The 16,590-nt window shown below is 36.7% G+C and overlaps 1 protein-coding gene across 2 annotated transcripts in view; it reads right to left on the minus strand.

Moving 5' to 3' along the window:
• LOC110103205 (PITH domain-containing protein 1) overlaps positions 1 to 16,590 on the minus strand; it is a 105,305-nt gene that overhangs the window by 18,109 nt on the left and 70,606 nt on the right. For both annotated transcript variants that reach the window (XM_028698361.1, XM_020831814.2), the window contains 2 exons: positions 13,558 to 13,607; positions 425 to 502 (listed from right to left, as the gene is read on the minus strand). In XM_028698361.1, coding sequence (XP_028554194.1) covers positions 425 to 502; positions 13,558 to 13,607 — 128 coding nt within the window. The remainder of the gene's footprint in view (positions 1 to 424; positions 503 to 13,557; positions 13,608 to 16,590) is intronic.

The raw sequence follows: 16,590 nt of genomic DNA on the forward strand, positions 1-16,590 counted from the left end.
ATCATGCTATGTTGCACTATGCATTTTCCCTCAATTGGCATGCATGTAAATTTGATACAGAACCTATCAAGATTGGGGGTATGCAGACGTAATGCAACACAATGCAGTGCAATGTAATCAAAACAAAATGAAATGAAATGTTTGGATTTTTCCTTATTTTTATGCAAGATTGTTTCGATACAAAACATATAAATGACTTCCCATGTAAAACTTGTAGGAAAGCAAACTCTAAAGAGAACAAATATTAATTATGCTATTATAGAAAATATGGACAATTTGCCTAAGAATCTATTAAAAGCAATGAAAGTATTCACTGTTTCATACTTCATAGTAGTACAGGAAGTAATGAATATAAGGAAATTATGTTCATAGTAGTACAGAAAGTAATGAATATAAGGAAATTATGGGATGGTAATAGACGTACGCTCTCATTTTTGAAGGACTTGTTCCTTCGGCACCTCCAACCACAGAAATGCTCTTGATCTTAACATCTGAGGTAAACCTATTTCCAATAGATCATTCAACTTTAGAAAAAGCAGTTGCCATACAACACGACAAAGATTTTAGAAAAACTTTCTGAACTCCTTTATTGACGTATAAATGCATAACTTTCCAAGGTGGTCGAAAGCCAATTATCAAAAGGAAAAGTTCAGCTCAACAAAAGCAAAAGAGCAAAAAGTAGAAAAGGAAAAATTAAACTTGCAGCAACATGATATATGATAATTAAGATAGCAATAATGGTTCACTTCAATCTGTGAGGATGGCATAATAATTTTAGAGACTACCAAACTACTTTCCACTTCAAATCAAGTTCCGTAACAGAGATCACAAGTACGAGTATTCCTATATAAGTATATGCAAAAAGGAGGAAGTCTTTAAAACTAGACCGCATTTACAGCAAAAAATCACAGTGGTGAGCTAGGTATAGCTGGCATATCCGTACCACTTATACAAAAATATTCCAATTATCCAATGAATGAGAGAAAGCCACTCCCAAGTCTCCAAAGAAGAACTACACGATTACCTCCACATGCCTATCATCAACAAGAACAAATCCAAGGTGCAGTGATGCTGAACTAGATTTCTGAGGAGCTAATTTGGAAGCAAGAAAATACTATAGAGTAATTAAATTAGCACCTGCTTCCAAATTAGCTCATCATCTTCATCATCAACCATTGAGGCACTTGGCCTCCTGTATTTGCTGCAAAACATGATATACCTATGCTCTCCAACAGAAATTGCACCAGTGTATTTTTTCCTCACCGCATCGACCTCTTCATTCATACATTTGTTGATATCCTTTATCCATACATGTGCTTAAAGATCTTATTTGTGCATTCGCTTACACATATCTCATTGTTGATTCTCTGCATCTAATTCACAATACTCTCTCTTACCCAGATCACTCATCTTGCAACACTCCATAATCCCCAAGCAACAAATTCTTCAACTACTTTATCTCTTGTCACAAGAGTTTTCAAATTTAAGTTAACATCAACCATGTTACCGTGAATTTGTGGGGAAGTGCTACTATATCAAAATCATCACATGGTTTAAATTATTTATCATATAAATCTGCACTATTTATTATTAAGGATATTCTTATTTATTATTATTTTTTGTTATTGCCTTTACTTTTGTCTAAACATAGACACAAATATGCTTATATTAGTAAGACAAATGCACAAAGATGAAGTCCTTTACAGTTCTTTCTGTAAAACCCGAAAATGACGTCTAAGACCTCGCACGCTTTTTGAAGCGTCGCGATGAGATTTAAGTGAAAAAAAAATTCGAGGTTGTCGGTTTTCGACGGGAATAATTTTATAAATTTGAGCGTAAAATTCCGATCAATTTGGTATATAGGACTTGTATCTAATTTCGTTTAAATTAAGAGATATAATTTTTTAGAAGCTCATTAATGCCCAAACTACTCCTAAGCTTTCTAAAGGTCGAATCTACTTAAGTGAGGGCATTTAGGTCTTTAGGCCTTTTCCATTCCTCTCTATTAGGCAAACCGAAATCTCCCCACTCTCTCCCATTCGCCCGTTTTGCCAAAACCGAGTAATGAATGAAAGAAAAAGAAAAGGTTAATGTTGGAAAAATTGTAGTGGCTCTTTCTATGTTGTTGATGTTTAAATTGATGTTATGTTAAATTTCTTTTAACTTTTACGTCCGACCTCTGTTCCCGCCTCGCACTTACGAGCTAACCGGGCCGGGTCGTGACACTTTCTCCCTTTTAAAAAATACAAATAACCGAGAATAGATAATATTAACTATCAAAAAATAACTAGATCAAGTTTCAAATTTTTTAACTATCCATGAATAGAATAATGAATTTGAACCCTCTAATTGCAACAACCATCCTTATCATTTACAATGACCAAGAAAATTTTGAAAATTTACTCATTCCACACGTTCAACACTCTATTTCTTTATTTTAATGCTTCCAAAAAAACCATATCAAAATTTCTACCATCATAACCTAATATCTACATCCAATCAAACCTTCACGTTGTCTTCCCACAGCTCAACTACATAGTTTTCACTCAAGGACATTTGATTCATTTGCAAAGGAAAAATCCAATGCTTAAAGGACTACTATGGGCTCCGAAAAATTGGGCGCCAACCTCCCCTACTGCTTTTTTGGGGAGTTTTAATGGATTAAGTTCCGGGGCAAATTTTGGGAAGGCAGATGGGTTTGTAGATAAGACACTACCCAGAAATTTTGCCCTCATTTTGCAAGGACTACATGATCTGGGTTTTAGTTTCCTATAGGCGCAAGCCCCTTTAAGTAATTACCCCTTCCGATCATGAGAGAGAACTTTCGATTAAGGTTAGTCGTCGATCATATATGTAGGAATATTTGTATCTGGCATATAGTAGCAGCGTGGGCATTTGAAAATGTAGAAAGTTTGATATTTAAAATTCAGAATTTCATCATCTTGTACTTAAAGCGAATGGTGTGGGAATGGATGATGTACCCAATCAAGATCCCATGGTTCCGTCGTCCCGGGCTATCATGGTCCTTGGTCTACTTAGTCAGAGGAGGTAGTCGACCCAACCTAACAAAAGGATCCTTGTCGGCAGTCATGGGTTGCTTCGTCTAAGGGTACCTTATAGACCTGGTGTGAATGTTTGTCTAAGGGGACAAATTTGAATCCACCTTAGCTAACAGAAGGTTTTGTGCCCTATTGATTCATATCATAAGGATTTGATACTACTAAGAAACATATTGGCTCTAGCCAAAACCATAATTTAGTGGTGCCATTTGGCGACATAACCACTCAGTTCAGAGGGTCTAGTGTCATAATCGTTTATCCTGCATTACCATCTAATGGCAAAATCGCCGGTCAAAGGACATGTACCGCATCCTTACTGGCAGGAGATTATTTGAGAATGGATACTATTGATTTTTTTGACTAGGCATTAACTCAATGTGAGCATAAGTGATATTGAATTTGTCCACCCGGCAAACTATTGCGAAGGATAGATGGGATTTGCTTTAAGTGATTTGATGGATTATTTCAACTTTAAATATTTTAATCTTGGGATCTTCGAGATTTTGGTTTTTTTGGGTTTTGATGGGCATTTGAGAAAAATTTTGGATATTTGAGATTAACCCCTCCGGTTGAGATTCACATTCAACATGGCCATCATTGAGATGTACGGGTCAATGCTTTCATGGGTTGAACCTTGTCGACTCTGTCAACTTGCCAACAGAGGATCGGGTTTTATAGGCTTTATGGTTTTGTTAATGAATTTTCTTTGTTGGAGGCCTTATATGAACATATAAAATAGATATTCTGATCGACACCCTGACCGAATATATGTTTGATAATTCGAGCTGTGTCGACTCTTCTCTATCCATATAGAAGGATTGGGCTCGAACTACGTTCATTTATGGACCTGCGCAACATTCCTAAATATTATGTGTAATAATAACACGCTCGTTAGGACCTATGCGGGTGTTTGGGGGTAGGGATTTTATAATTATTTGTTAAACATTATCGACTCTTATTAACTTGCTCAAGAGGATTCAGATTAAATTTGGATTTATCATTTAAACCACGCAGCATCCCTACACATCACACGTGTTCCTACAACACGCTCGTCGGGACCCATTCGGGTTGTATGATTACACATGCCCTTCTGTGTACCTATGTGCATACATACTACAGTGCATGTGCTGGGGGGCATTTTTGTCATTTGAATACAGCATTCGATTTGGAGGCTCGTATATGCCTTCTGTCTGATTGTAGGGATGTTACGGATCCGGTGGCATCACTTCGTACTAGGGTCATTTGCCTGGTGCATACATGTAGACTGTCGTGCACTACTTGTTGCTTCCTGCAGTTGGATTGTAGTACAGTAACGAATCTCTTGCTTGTTATGATTGCATTCGCATAGTGCTTTTGTTCGTGATCATTGTTTTTCATACAAATCATTGTATTTGTTGTGCACCCTCTTCTTCTGTTGGTAGAGGATGGTGTATTTGCCTACAGTCGAATGATATTAATTGCATGAGAGTTGTATTCTCCTTAAACTATTAAAACACGCCATGTCTTTCAGTTCAACGCATGTGGAATCTCTCTAATTGTAGAAGACAAGTGTATTTACTTGTCACTGTCTTATTACAGGTTGTATAAGTATCTTAGTCCTTGTCATAGGCTCCTTGTATCCTTCTTGTAGATGACATGTTATGTGTATGGAGGAACTTCTACCACTGCTCGTACGAACTAGCATGTAGTGTATAGAAAAGCCCTACATGGGGTCCTGGTTGGGTACCCATTTTTACTCATGCTTTACTAGGATGAGATTCGCCCACCCACACCCACCAATGGTGACTTTCAGGATGTTGTACCCACCTATACCCACCCTCTTTCCATGCTTTTTGAATGTAGTCTGCCACGGATTAATGGCCTTGAGGCTTGTTTCCCTTTGCTCTGATTGCAAACTTTCAAGCTGCGTATCAGAATTTACCGTAGTTGCAACGTGGTTAAGTGTTGCACACCATCTAGTGAGGATTGTAGTAATAAAAGATATACGGTGATTAGCAATATAAATCGATTTATCTCCCGATGTTGAGTACCCAACCATAAGGCCATGGGTGTACCCATACCCATTAGGTATGGGTGGGTACATGGGTGGGTATGGGTATGAGTACCCAATGCAGGGCTCTGGTGTATAATGGGTATTCTACACGCACTACTTATAGGTGTATTGTTGCATGTCCCCCACTACCACTAATAAGTGGCTCGTTGTTGGAACTTCTTTGTTATTTAATGTATTTTCTTGTGGACAACATATTGAGTGAATAACATGTTTTCTACAGTAGCTTGTGGATGCTTACAATCATCACACGTATCATTATGTCTATTTGCAGGGGTCACCACCATTTGCAGGCACACTCAACATGTTCATCTTTGTGCCAGTGTAGACTGCCAGCGAATTATGTTCATTACTAACTTCCTTATGCATATTGATCAACAATTTGTATGCTCATCGCACGCTGACTTTGTATTCGTAGGAGAATGATACACCAGTATGCAACTCAATGTAGCAGAGGAGTTGTTCTATCTGTTGTATGTCTTTCATATTCGACTCATGAGCATATCACATTCATTACAATCTTCTTGCACATGTTTGTAGGATAATGGCTAATGCTATTGCAATTTTTCTTCTTCCTTACTCATTGACTAACATGAATGCCAAAAGTTTAATCTTATCATTTGTTGGGAGATTTATATAATCATATGCAGTTGTATTATTACTATCTCTTTGGTTTTTGTTGATTAATGCTTGCAAGTAGATCATATGTCCTTGATTCTTGTCTTTTACATTTGTTCAAGTCCTCTGCTATCCAAAAGTCATCAAGTTCTTTGTCAATTGTTCAAGTCATTTGAGTTCAGGTTATCTTGCTTTTTTTGTTTGAATTCGAATCAAATTCAAGTTCAAGTTCTATGTCTTTTGCATTCATTCAAGTCCGCAATGAGTTCATTATAGTTCATCAAAATAGTCGGTCAAAGGACACGTACCACAACCTTACTAGCAGGAGATTGTTTGAGAATGGATCATAGTGATATTTTTGACTAGGCATTTCACTCTATGTGAGCCGAGGTAAATTTTAATTTGTCCATCTCGACAAACTATTGTGGATGGTGGATGGATTTTGCTTTAAGTAGTTTGATGGATTATATTTCAATTTTAAATATTTTAAATTTGGAATGACTTTGAAATTTTTGGACTTTCGGGCATTTGGATGACATTTAAAATTATTTGTGAACCCCTCCGATTGAGATTTTCATTCAACACGGCCATCATCAATGTGAAAGGGGGGTTATTTCTCTTTGTTAATTGAATCTTGTCAACTCTATTGAGTTATCGACAGAGGATCGGATTTCGTAGGCTTTATGATCTTGTGAATGATTTTTTTTTTGCTATAGACCTTAAAGGCCTAATATGAATGTATAAAATAAATAATCGATTTACCTCATGACTGCATATTTATTTAATAGTTCGAGCCGTGTTGACTCCTATCTACCAGCATAGAAGGATCGGGCTTGAACTTGAATTTATTTATTGACCAGCGCAGCATCCCTAGACGTCACGTGTGTATCCATAACACGCTCACCGGGGCCCATGTGGGTGTTTGGGGCATTTTATAATTATTTATTGAACCTTGTCGACTCCTATCTACCTGTTTAGGAAGACCTGGTTCAAATCTATTAACCCGCGAAACATCCCTACATGTCACATGTATCCCTACAATATGCTCACCAGTGCCCATGCGGGTGTTTGGGGTATTTTAAGATTATTTGTTGAACCTTGTCGACTCCTATCTACTTACTTAGGAGGATAGAATTCAAGTTTATTGACCCGTGCAGCATCTGTAGACATCATGTGTATTCCAATAACATGCTCGTTGGGGTCCATACGGGTATTTTAATTGTACTTACCCATTTGTGTATCTATGTGTATACAAACTACGGTGCACGTGTGGGGGCATTTATGAAATATTTATGAAATAACTTATGTCCGCTTGCATGAATGTTGCGGATCCGATGGAGTGACATTGCAGCTTCTGAATATAGTTGTTTGCTCCTTTATACAGGTAGACTGTCGTGCATTACTTATTGCTTTTTGCAGGTGGATTATAGTGCACTAACAAATCTTCTGCTTTGCACTTGTAGATGCTAGTAGATAGCTTGTTGTATGCACGATGAGTTTTCCACTGTAACTCGTAAGCACTTTGCACTTGATATAGTCACTTTATATCTTTCTTGTGGTTAATAGACTTTGTGTACTACGAGTCTTCTACAGTGGTCTATGGATACTTGCATTGTTGTAGTCATTTGGTATTTTGTTTATAGATGGCATTTGATGTGTTGCAGGTCTCCTATGATGTGTCTTCTACGAGGACCCATAAGCATTTACGTTTACTATATTCATCTATCATTTTATTCAAAAATGACATTTTACATTTATGGCGAATCTCCCACAAGTGCCCGTGAGCATCTGCATTTTCTGCATGTCGTACATCTTCATTTGTAAAGGGGAATATGTATCTAGTTGTTATTGGATGGAGTTGATTGCAGGGGTACTATCATGTACTTTGCTACAACAGCCTGTAGGTCTTTACATTTATATTTACTACTGTCACTTGTAGATGAATAATATTTGTGGTAGTTCTTTTGCGTTTTGCTTGTGAACACCACATCGGGCGTACAACGGGTCTTCTACAACTGCTATGACAGCTTGTAGGAGTTTACATCTGTTGTATTTCTACCTATGTTTGAAGCAGCTTTTAGGCGTTTGTATTTGGTATGATCATGTGCAATACACTTGATGTATGATGAGTCCTCAACAACAACTTGTAGAAGCCTATACTTGTCGTAGTCCTTCTACATGCACCAGTTGGCAAGCTGCTGCATTCGCTTGCACGTTAGTGTGTTAATTTACAAATCAACTGGTATTAGAGGCAAAGAAACTATGTTCTTTATGACTCTTTTGCTTCATTTGTGGACATGTCACATTCTTCACATGTTATAGATAAACTATTATGTATGTGAAAAATATCTACAATTACTTGTGGATACTCATATAATTTTTCATAGGTATTAATATATGTAGTGAAGTCATGGTTCTTGCTTGCATATGAACTGCGAGGTCTTGTCACATTCACTGTGCATCATCCCTACGTTGTAGAAGACCAGTATATTCACTTGCATATTATCTTTAAATGTTTGTGGAACATGCTACATTGGATTAAATGCAAGTGCTATATTCGTTGTGCCTTTTTCACATTCTGCTTGTGAGTAAATCACTGCATGATCTTCTACTGTCATTTATCTGTGGTTTGTCACATGCGCCGTAAGTTTTTTTATCCTTGAAAGCGACTTCAGAATGCTCCCGATAATCATTGTCCCTTCAGTATCTACATCCCATTTGGCATAAAAGTTTCGAGCTTCTTTGCTTTATTGATTGTAGGCATATTATCATGTTCTTCGTTCAATCATTGCATGGACATCAACTTGACGAAATAGCTTGAGCCACTTTAGTTTCATCATTCTTCGCTCTAGTGATGATTTTTATTTGGGTGAATAGGATTGTTATTTGATTATGGTATTTCATTGGTTCAGCAATTGCGTCTCAATAGAAATGAGATTCTTTATTTATCACTTGAGTCCAACTCCACTTTCCTTGTAGATATTTTGCATTCATTGCTATGACTGTTGATAAGTCATTATGTTCGTTCATTCTCATTGATTTCAAAACATGTAAGGAACCAATGAGTCTTCTCGCATATCACTTATGTTTGAAGATCTTCCACCACGAGTTCCCTGTGGTCCATTCAAGTTCAAGCTCAAATTCATCATGCCCATTTGAGTTTGAGTCCAGAGTCCTTTGTTTGTTTAAATTGCAAATTCATGTTCACTTAAGTCTAAGTCCAAGTTTCTTTGTGATCATATTGGGTTCAGATTCTTATCACACAAGTTAAGTTTGAATCAAGTTCAAGATGAGTTTAGGTTCATTCATCCTTTTGAGTTCAAAACACTTCTTGCTCAAGTTTGATTTTAAGTTCAAAATTCCTCTTTCATTTTGTCTAAGTTCTTTGTGTCCAAAGTCTTGTTCAAGTACCCTGCGTCCTTGCAAGTTCAAGTTTAATGTCCACCACACTTAGTTCATTTGAGTTTGAGTTCGAGCAAATGTGTTCAATTTCAATTAGATTTAAATTCAATTAAGTTTGATTTAGGCTCAATTTTATGTTCAAATTAAGTTGTCCAAGTCCTTATTCGTTTCAAGCAAAATTTCGGCAGCCTCCCGACGTCTCTCTGTTTAGGAGAAAATACGGGAAACTACGGGCCTTCCCACTATACTAAGAAAAGCATGTATGATAGGTGTCCTCGGACGAGGACACCGCAGCCGTATTTTCTTTGTCCCCCACCACGCTAAAAAAAGCGTGTATGGGTCTTCAGTACCTATTGCAAAAGAAAAGCAACTGTTTCCCCGCAAGCGAGTACTTATGGGTATCACCACTTTGCCGTACGCATCGTACCGGATTCCTATCCCACCACGCTAAGAAATGCGTACATATGCAGTTTACAGTGTGCCACGAACACCGAAGAAGGGATTTTAGGTGATTACCCGCTACGTCGCAAGCATCGCGACGCACTTCCTCTCACCATGCTAAGAAAAGCGTGTATAGGTGGTCGTTTTGTCGCGTTGCGTGCATCGAAATCAAGCTCTCGGAGTTTGCAAAACTTTCTTCTTTTCTTTTTTTGTTTAGCATTTTCTTTTTCTTTTCTCTATCTTTTTTTTTTAACTCTTTTTTTTTTGAAACATCTCTCCCTTTTTTTCATTTTTTTTGGATGTTTCTTTCCTTCTTTTTTTTTGAATTTCTTTTCTTCTTTTTTTTTTCATCCTTTCACAAACATACATATGTATAAAAGCAATAATAAAATACTAATACCACTACTAATAAGCAATAATAAAATTAGTTAGTATTAATAATAGTAATATGATATTAAAATTAGTATTGATATTAATAAATACTAATATTAATACTTATTACCAAATATAACTAATAATAACAAAAGCAGAGAGGCATTACCTCTTTGGTCGGCTACAGGTAGGGAGAGAGATGAGTGGGCTTGTGAGGGTTCGGTTATGTCGGTTAAGTTGAGGTTTCGACTGCTTGAGAGGGGAGTTCGGTGAAATGGAGTAGGAATATCCTTGAATGGATGTGAAGAACCGGTTCGGCTACACAGGAGGAAGATCGGAGCTGCAGGATTTGGGAGCTAGACGTCGGGTTAAGAGGTTGGGAGGAGGTGGGGTTTGGATTTGGAGATCGGAAGGAGACAGGTTGGAAGCTCGGTTGAGGTAGGTGAAAGCTTCCTCTCTCTCTCTCTCTCTCTCTCTCTCTCTCTCTCTCTCCTCTCTCTCTCTCTCTCTCTCTCTCTCTCTCTCTCTCTCTCTCTCTCTCTCTGGCCGAAGGGATCGGATGGGGGTTCGAGTTGTGGAACTCTAAACAGAAGTTCGGTTGGAGGCATTGGATATGAAAGAGGCGAAAGGTCGTGAGGGAGATTCGAAGCAGTGATGGGAGCTCGGTCGCGTGAAGAAGGCGACAGGTTGAGGTTTGGGATTTGATGGAGGCGGATGTTTTAGATCGTGAGGTTTAAGATGGATACTAGATCGGAAGTCTTTCAGGAGTTTGACTTCGTGATGGAGGAAGGAGATGAGGGATTCGTGAATTTTGGCTTTGTGTGCGGGAAAGAAGATAAATGCCAAGCAACCCTGTCGAGAGCCTCGAGCTCTCGTTTTAACGACGCGAATGGCGTGATCGACGAGCTGCTTAGCAAGAAATCCGGGAAGATATCGCTTCGGCACCGAAGTTAGCAAAGGGAATCGACGTTAGGCAGAGACCGTCGATCAGGTCGGAAGAGGGAAAGGTGTGGAGATCAGGAGTTGTAGTTGCTGGAGGTAGAGGCGAATGCAAGCAGAGTTTCGGGACAGCGGTTGGAGGGAAGCAAAGAAACAATGAGAGAGGGAAACAAAGAAACAATGAGAGGTTCTGCTTGATTGGCTTTTAACGACATCAAAGAGCAACAATCGAGGCTAGTTTTGCACAGATATCGCAGAGATGAGATAGGAGCGACGTCGATTTGCAGGTTAATAGGAATTCTACGAAATTTCGAGATTACATGGATTTTCATTTGATTTTGATGATTTTTTTTAGTTGCAGTTGAGGTCAACAACTACATGGTTTGTTCCCATACTTCCCTTGATGAAATTGGTTGGTTAATTGCGGAAGAAGCACTAAACTATTCCAAAGAGGAAAGAAAAGGGACAACCCAAGCTACATATAAGGGAGTATTGCACACATTTCACTATCCAAGTATACTAAGAGAGAGAAAACAACTACTAATCTGAAAAAGTGATGCAGGCAAACTAGAAAGAAAGAGCCAAGATAGGAGAACACCAGGATTAGTAGAATAAAACTCAATCCAAACTAGAATGCTAACATCTAAACAAACACCAAAACAAACGAAAGCAAAACAAACGAAACAAAATTAAAATTAAAAAATACTACCCTCATAACAACCGACAAGCGGTTTTCTCACATGCAACGAAAAAGTAGGTAAAGTAAAATAAGTGCTTAAGGGCTTGCAAACCAATGATCCACCACAGCTACAAGGTCCAACGTCCAACAAAACTTCTCCGGCAAATGTCACCAAATCAGCCAACAAAAACCTCCAATAGCTCAAGAAGAAGGATACAAGTGGAGTAGAACTTGTGGAGAGAAGAAGAGGTTAGAAGCCCAAGACGAAATAGAGAGGAAGAAGAGAGATGGAACAAGCTCTCAAGCTTTTCCAAGCAAGAAGAAACCCTCCAGTTTTGTAGAGACTTTGCTCAAATATTCAACAACCTTTTATGTCTCAAAACATCCCCAATTTATAAGAGAAAAAGGGGGCAGCCAAACAGCCATTCAAGCTCCAACTAAACCAATCAGGTAAGGGGAACTAGAAGGCCAGAAATTATTCCAGAACAGCACCAAAAAAAAACCACACAGAAAGCCGGGTAAAGCAGCCACGGGACAAGCAGCTAGGGGAGAAACCAAAGGGGCAACACATCGAATCGGAACCAGCAGCCAGGGGAGCCGAAATCAGCAAAGGGAATCGGAACAGGCAACCAGGAAGGGAAAACCGAAGAGGCAAAGAGAATAGAAAAAGACAAGAATCCACTCCACATAATGAGCTAACAAGTGGAATAACTTTTCATAATAATGAGCTAAACATCAACTCAAGCATTTATGAGCTAGAACCAAGCAGCTCCCAAAAAACACAGCTCAAAACCAAACAGTCAAGCCCAACCCGAGAGGCAACCAGCAGCCCAAAGACAAAAAAAAACCCAAGTAGCTAGCACACCCAAGGTTTTCCATGCCCAAGCACTACCTACTCATGATCATTGGATGTTCTCCATCATATGCTAGCATAAATAAAAATTAAAAAAAAAAACTATAGCATTCAAATTACAATAAAAAAATGAAAATAAACTGAAATTTGCATGCATAAAAAAGTAGTCATACTCAGTTATTACTAATCAAAGCTCACTGAAAATCTTCTAGTAATATAAGTTGACCGCTGGTGTGATTATCTTTACAAGTGTCATGGCCTGATAGATGATGTGCCACAGGTGCTTTCATGGATAGAGTTGGAAGTCAAAGTTTTGGAAAAAGAAATCGGAACATTGAATGATAAAACCTAATGACGACCAATTGGTTGAGTATCCAAGTTTGAAATTAAAAAGGATAAAATCTAGAGGAGCTATTGCTAGCGAATATATGAAAGAAAAGCTTTATACACCAAGGTAGAATAAAGTGATAAAAAAATTTATTTGACTTTTATAATTTTCATTGTTAGCATAATTTTCCACGCCATTGAAGTAAGATGTGCCACCTGCGCAACCATGATGAATTAACATCATCCACAACTTCCTCTATCTTATCATTGGTAATCTATTCAGAGCCACACACAATAGTTGCAAAAAAACATGTGTGCGCTCATTTCAGGACTTCACCTTACATCATAAGTTGACGTCCATGTTAATTGCAAAGTCACAATCCAAAATCAGTCATTAATGTGTTCTTAAGTTATATCTGTTTGCAATTGCTACCGTGTTAACTGCAATGGCTGGCATTGGGGTATACCATGGAAATGAAAAGTTTCACAATAACTCACAAGATGCATAAGTGGATATAATATGAAGAATAAAATATGTATTTCCTCTTATCACAGTTGCAATATTATTAAATGTAAATTTCATGCATAAAGATTTGCAGAGTTAACAATGGAAAAATACTAAGAGAATAGGGGAGAAGTAATTAGAAAATCACCAACGCTTCTAGCATGTTATTAGCAGTATTGATCACATTCTAATAAGAAGAACAATTAAAATATTGAATTTACATGGTTAAAAAGGTAAAAAAAATAAAAAAAACAGATAATAACAGTTTCATATTGATAACATCATTAGCTGGGAAATGCAAAAGAAACTTACGGGATGAAAACAAGTAGCTCCGGATCACCCTCATTACTTTCCAAAAAGCCCTGATAAATTGACATTGATAAAAAACTGTTAAAATTAGACAAAATGTGACCTAGAAAATTATTGAACCTGGAAAAATTATACCGAAATATTCAAAAAGCCGTAATAAATGCAGCTAAACATTAAATTTAAGCAGTAGAAGAATGGTTGGGTAGTTGATTTCATATATATATTCATGAAAATTTAATATAAATTAGCTAAAATGTGCTTGCAAAAAGTACTTTTCTTGCTCGTAGGAGGGCTTTCTACATTAAAGAGGCTGTTTAGACTAGTATTTTAGGCTTAGATTTAATGTTTAGATTTAAACTTATTTTACAAGGAATGATTGGGGTTATGAAAGTAAACCTAATCAAAATATCATGATTCTATTATCTCAGTGTGTTCCAAGAGACCTAATCTACCAACATAAGAGAGCCTTTGTCTAATGATATTTTGATTAGGTTTACTTTCATGGCCGAATTGCAGGGATTTGAGCAGGATTCTACACAGTAATAATAATAAGATATAGTATTTTAAAGTATATAATTATAATTAACATATTATTATTATAGATTAATTTAAATTAATAAAAATTGATCATTGCACTCCCTCATTCTCGTCATCTCGATTCGTGTGCATCACCTTAAAATTCTTATCGATTTCACATTTTTTCTTGTGCAAGAGAACTCAAGCAATATTACAATCATTCTCAGGTATTTTCGACATTCTAGGCATAACAATGAAGTCCGTTTCGTTAACAGACTTAAGTGAAGCACATTTGAGCACTTAAGTGAAGCATTGCGTTAGCAAAAAGTCGAGCTCGTCAATTGTCGCCTTCGCCCGCATTGATTTGGTGGATGTTTAGAGGTCAACATTTACCTGATTAGGTGAACTTCACCAAGTCCTAAGTCAAACTCTTAGGCAAGTTTACCTTACTCTATTAGGTAAAGATTTTTTCTCATCCCAACACTAAGAGACCTCTAATAAAATATTTTAAAAAACTACCCATGTTCTATTTTAATCAATGTATGTGTCATCCCATCTCGATAGGTGGGATGTTTATATCATTAGATCTCAGGACACCGTGAGCAATAAATTTGCCTCAAAGTAAACAATTGTTACTCTATGGATTCTTCATAGCCCTCATAAATATGAAACCTTGAAAAATCAAATAAATGTTTTAAGTCACAAATAACTTAAAGTGAAACCACCCTTTGGATTAAAAATTAAATCTCCTCAAATTCAACAACTGAAATAAGATACTAATTCATAGTGTGACATATTACACGTACAGATCAATACACACTTAGATGCACAGTCCCTACATATCCTAAGATTTATTTTTCTTTTATGCGCATGTGATTGATGTACTTGTTGTGATGATTATTAGATTATCTATGTTTTGGACACTTACACTCAAGTGTTAGGATAGAGATATATAATATTATTTTAAGCAGGTGATCATGTCCAAAATGAGATCAAAGTCATTATTATATAATATTGTTTACTTGCAAGTGCTGCTTAACCCCCTTCTTGAGACATGGTTAATAAGGTAGAAGAAAGGCTTAACACTTTAAGTGTCAAGCAACCCTGACATATTAAATGTTTCATAATCCTCCTATTTTGCAAGTTTGTTTTTTCTTTCTTAAAATGTAATTAATAAACTTAGGGAGTTATATAGGTCTGTGGGATACACTTAAAGAAGTGATGAACCAGAAGGATGAATATCCCAAAAGGAAGTCTTGAACGCATCAAGAGTCATAGGTTGCAGACCCACAAGCTGAGTTTATTAAAATGTAAATAAGTTGTATAAGACAGACAACTCAGTTAACATTCATAATTCTAATAATTAAGCTTTTATTCTTTACTTTCCTACTAGTTGATTTAATATATATGCACATGATTGTTTGTCAATTTTGAATGCGCATTAAAAGTACATGTTTTTTTTCAAAATTGATTCTAAGTTGATCAAATCCATCTTGAAATTCCTCAAAAATCAAATTCTTGAAAAGAATTTCTATGAATCAAATCAAGCAAAATTGCTAGTCAATGTTTTGTTAAAATAATGTAAATCACTATTTTAATCAAAGGTATTCCTAAAATGATGTAATTAATCATAGAGGCTTACCTTTCTGGAGAACATATACTCCAGAATAAAATAAACCCTACTCGATCTAATATATTGAGTAAGAAAAAATCTCTAGTAAAATATAAAAATGCAAATTTTGTTATTATGCTAATAGTAAAATACTATTTGTATCATTCAGGGTAAAATATTATTTCCTATGCCATATTTGATCACAAAATATTCTTATTTATTGAGAATGATAAAATTCCACCAACAAATAGATAAGAATTTTGTGCTATGTATGTAAAGCCCAAGAAATAATAGCTTTCCTCAATGAACTAAAAGATGATGTAACTTCAGTTTTTTATTATCCTTTATTTTATATTATTAGCTATGTTGACCGAAGAACTCCTTCCCTCACATCAACATTGGTCAAGGGACCAATCACAACCTTCTCTTCATCAGTGATTTGGATGATAGTAGTCATATCCAACACATTCTGAGAATGGGGTACTTAATAAACCAATATTATTAAGATCACAATACTACTACACTGGTTGTTGCACAATAATACCCTGAAGGCTTCTATTGGACATTGGCCATGCACCCAGATCACAGGATAGTGAAGAGAAGCAAAGCTCTGGTTGGATTAAAGATCAACGGTCACAAAGGGTAGTCTTCAACTAGGCTAGATCAAAGATCAAGGATAATTGGTCTTCATGCTAACCTGATCAATGGTTATTTGACAGATCGCATGAATTCTTTTGGATTTTTCAAAAAAATTGTAATTTTATACTTTTTTTTTCTTTATTTATTTCACTTATCTCTCCAATGTTTAAGGGGGTTACAACAGCATCCAATCGCTTTTTGGTGAGTAGTGGAAGAATCAAATGCCCTAACCAGCTTATGTCAAAGATCGATGATCACAATAAACTTCA

The sequence above is a fragment of the Dendrobium catenatum genome, unplaced genomic scaffold (genome assembly GCF_001605985.2).
Source record: "Dendrobium catenatum unplaced genomic scaffold, ASM160598v2 fragScaff_scaffold_1074, whole genome shotgun sequence".
Classification (NCBI taxonomy): domain Eukaryota; kingdom Viridiplantae; phylum Streptophyta; class Magnoliopsida; order Asparagales; family Orchidaceae; genus Dendrobium; species Dendrobium catenatum.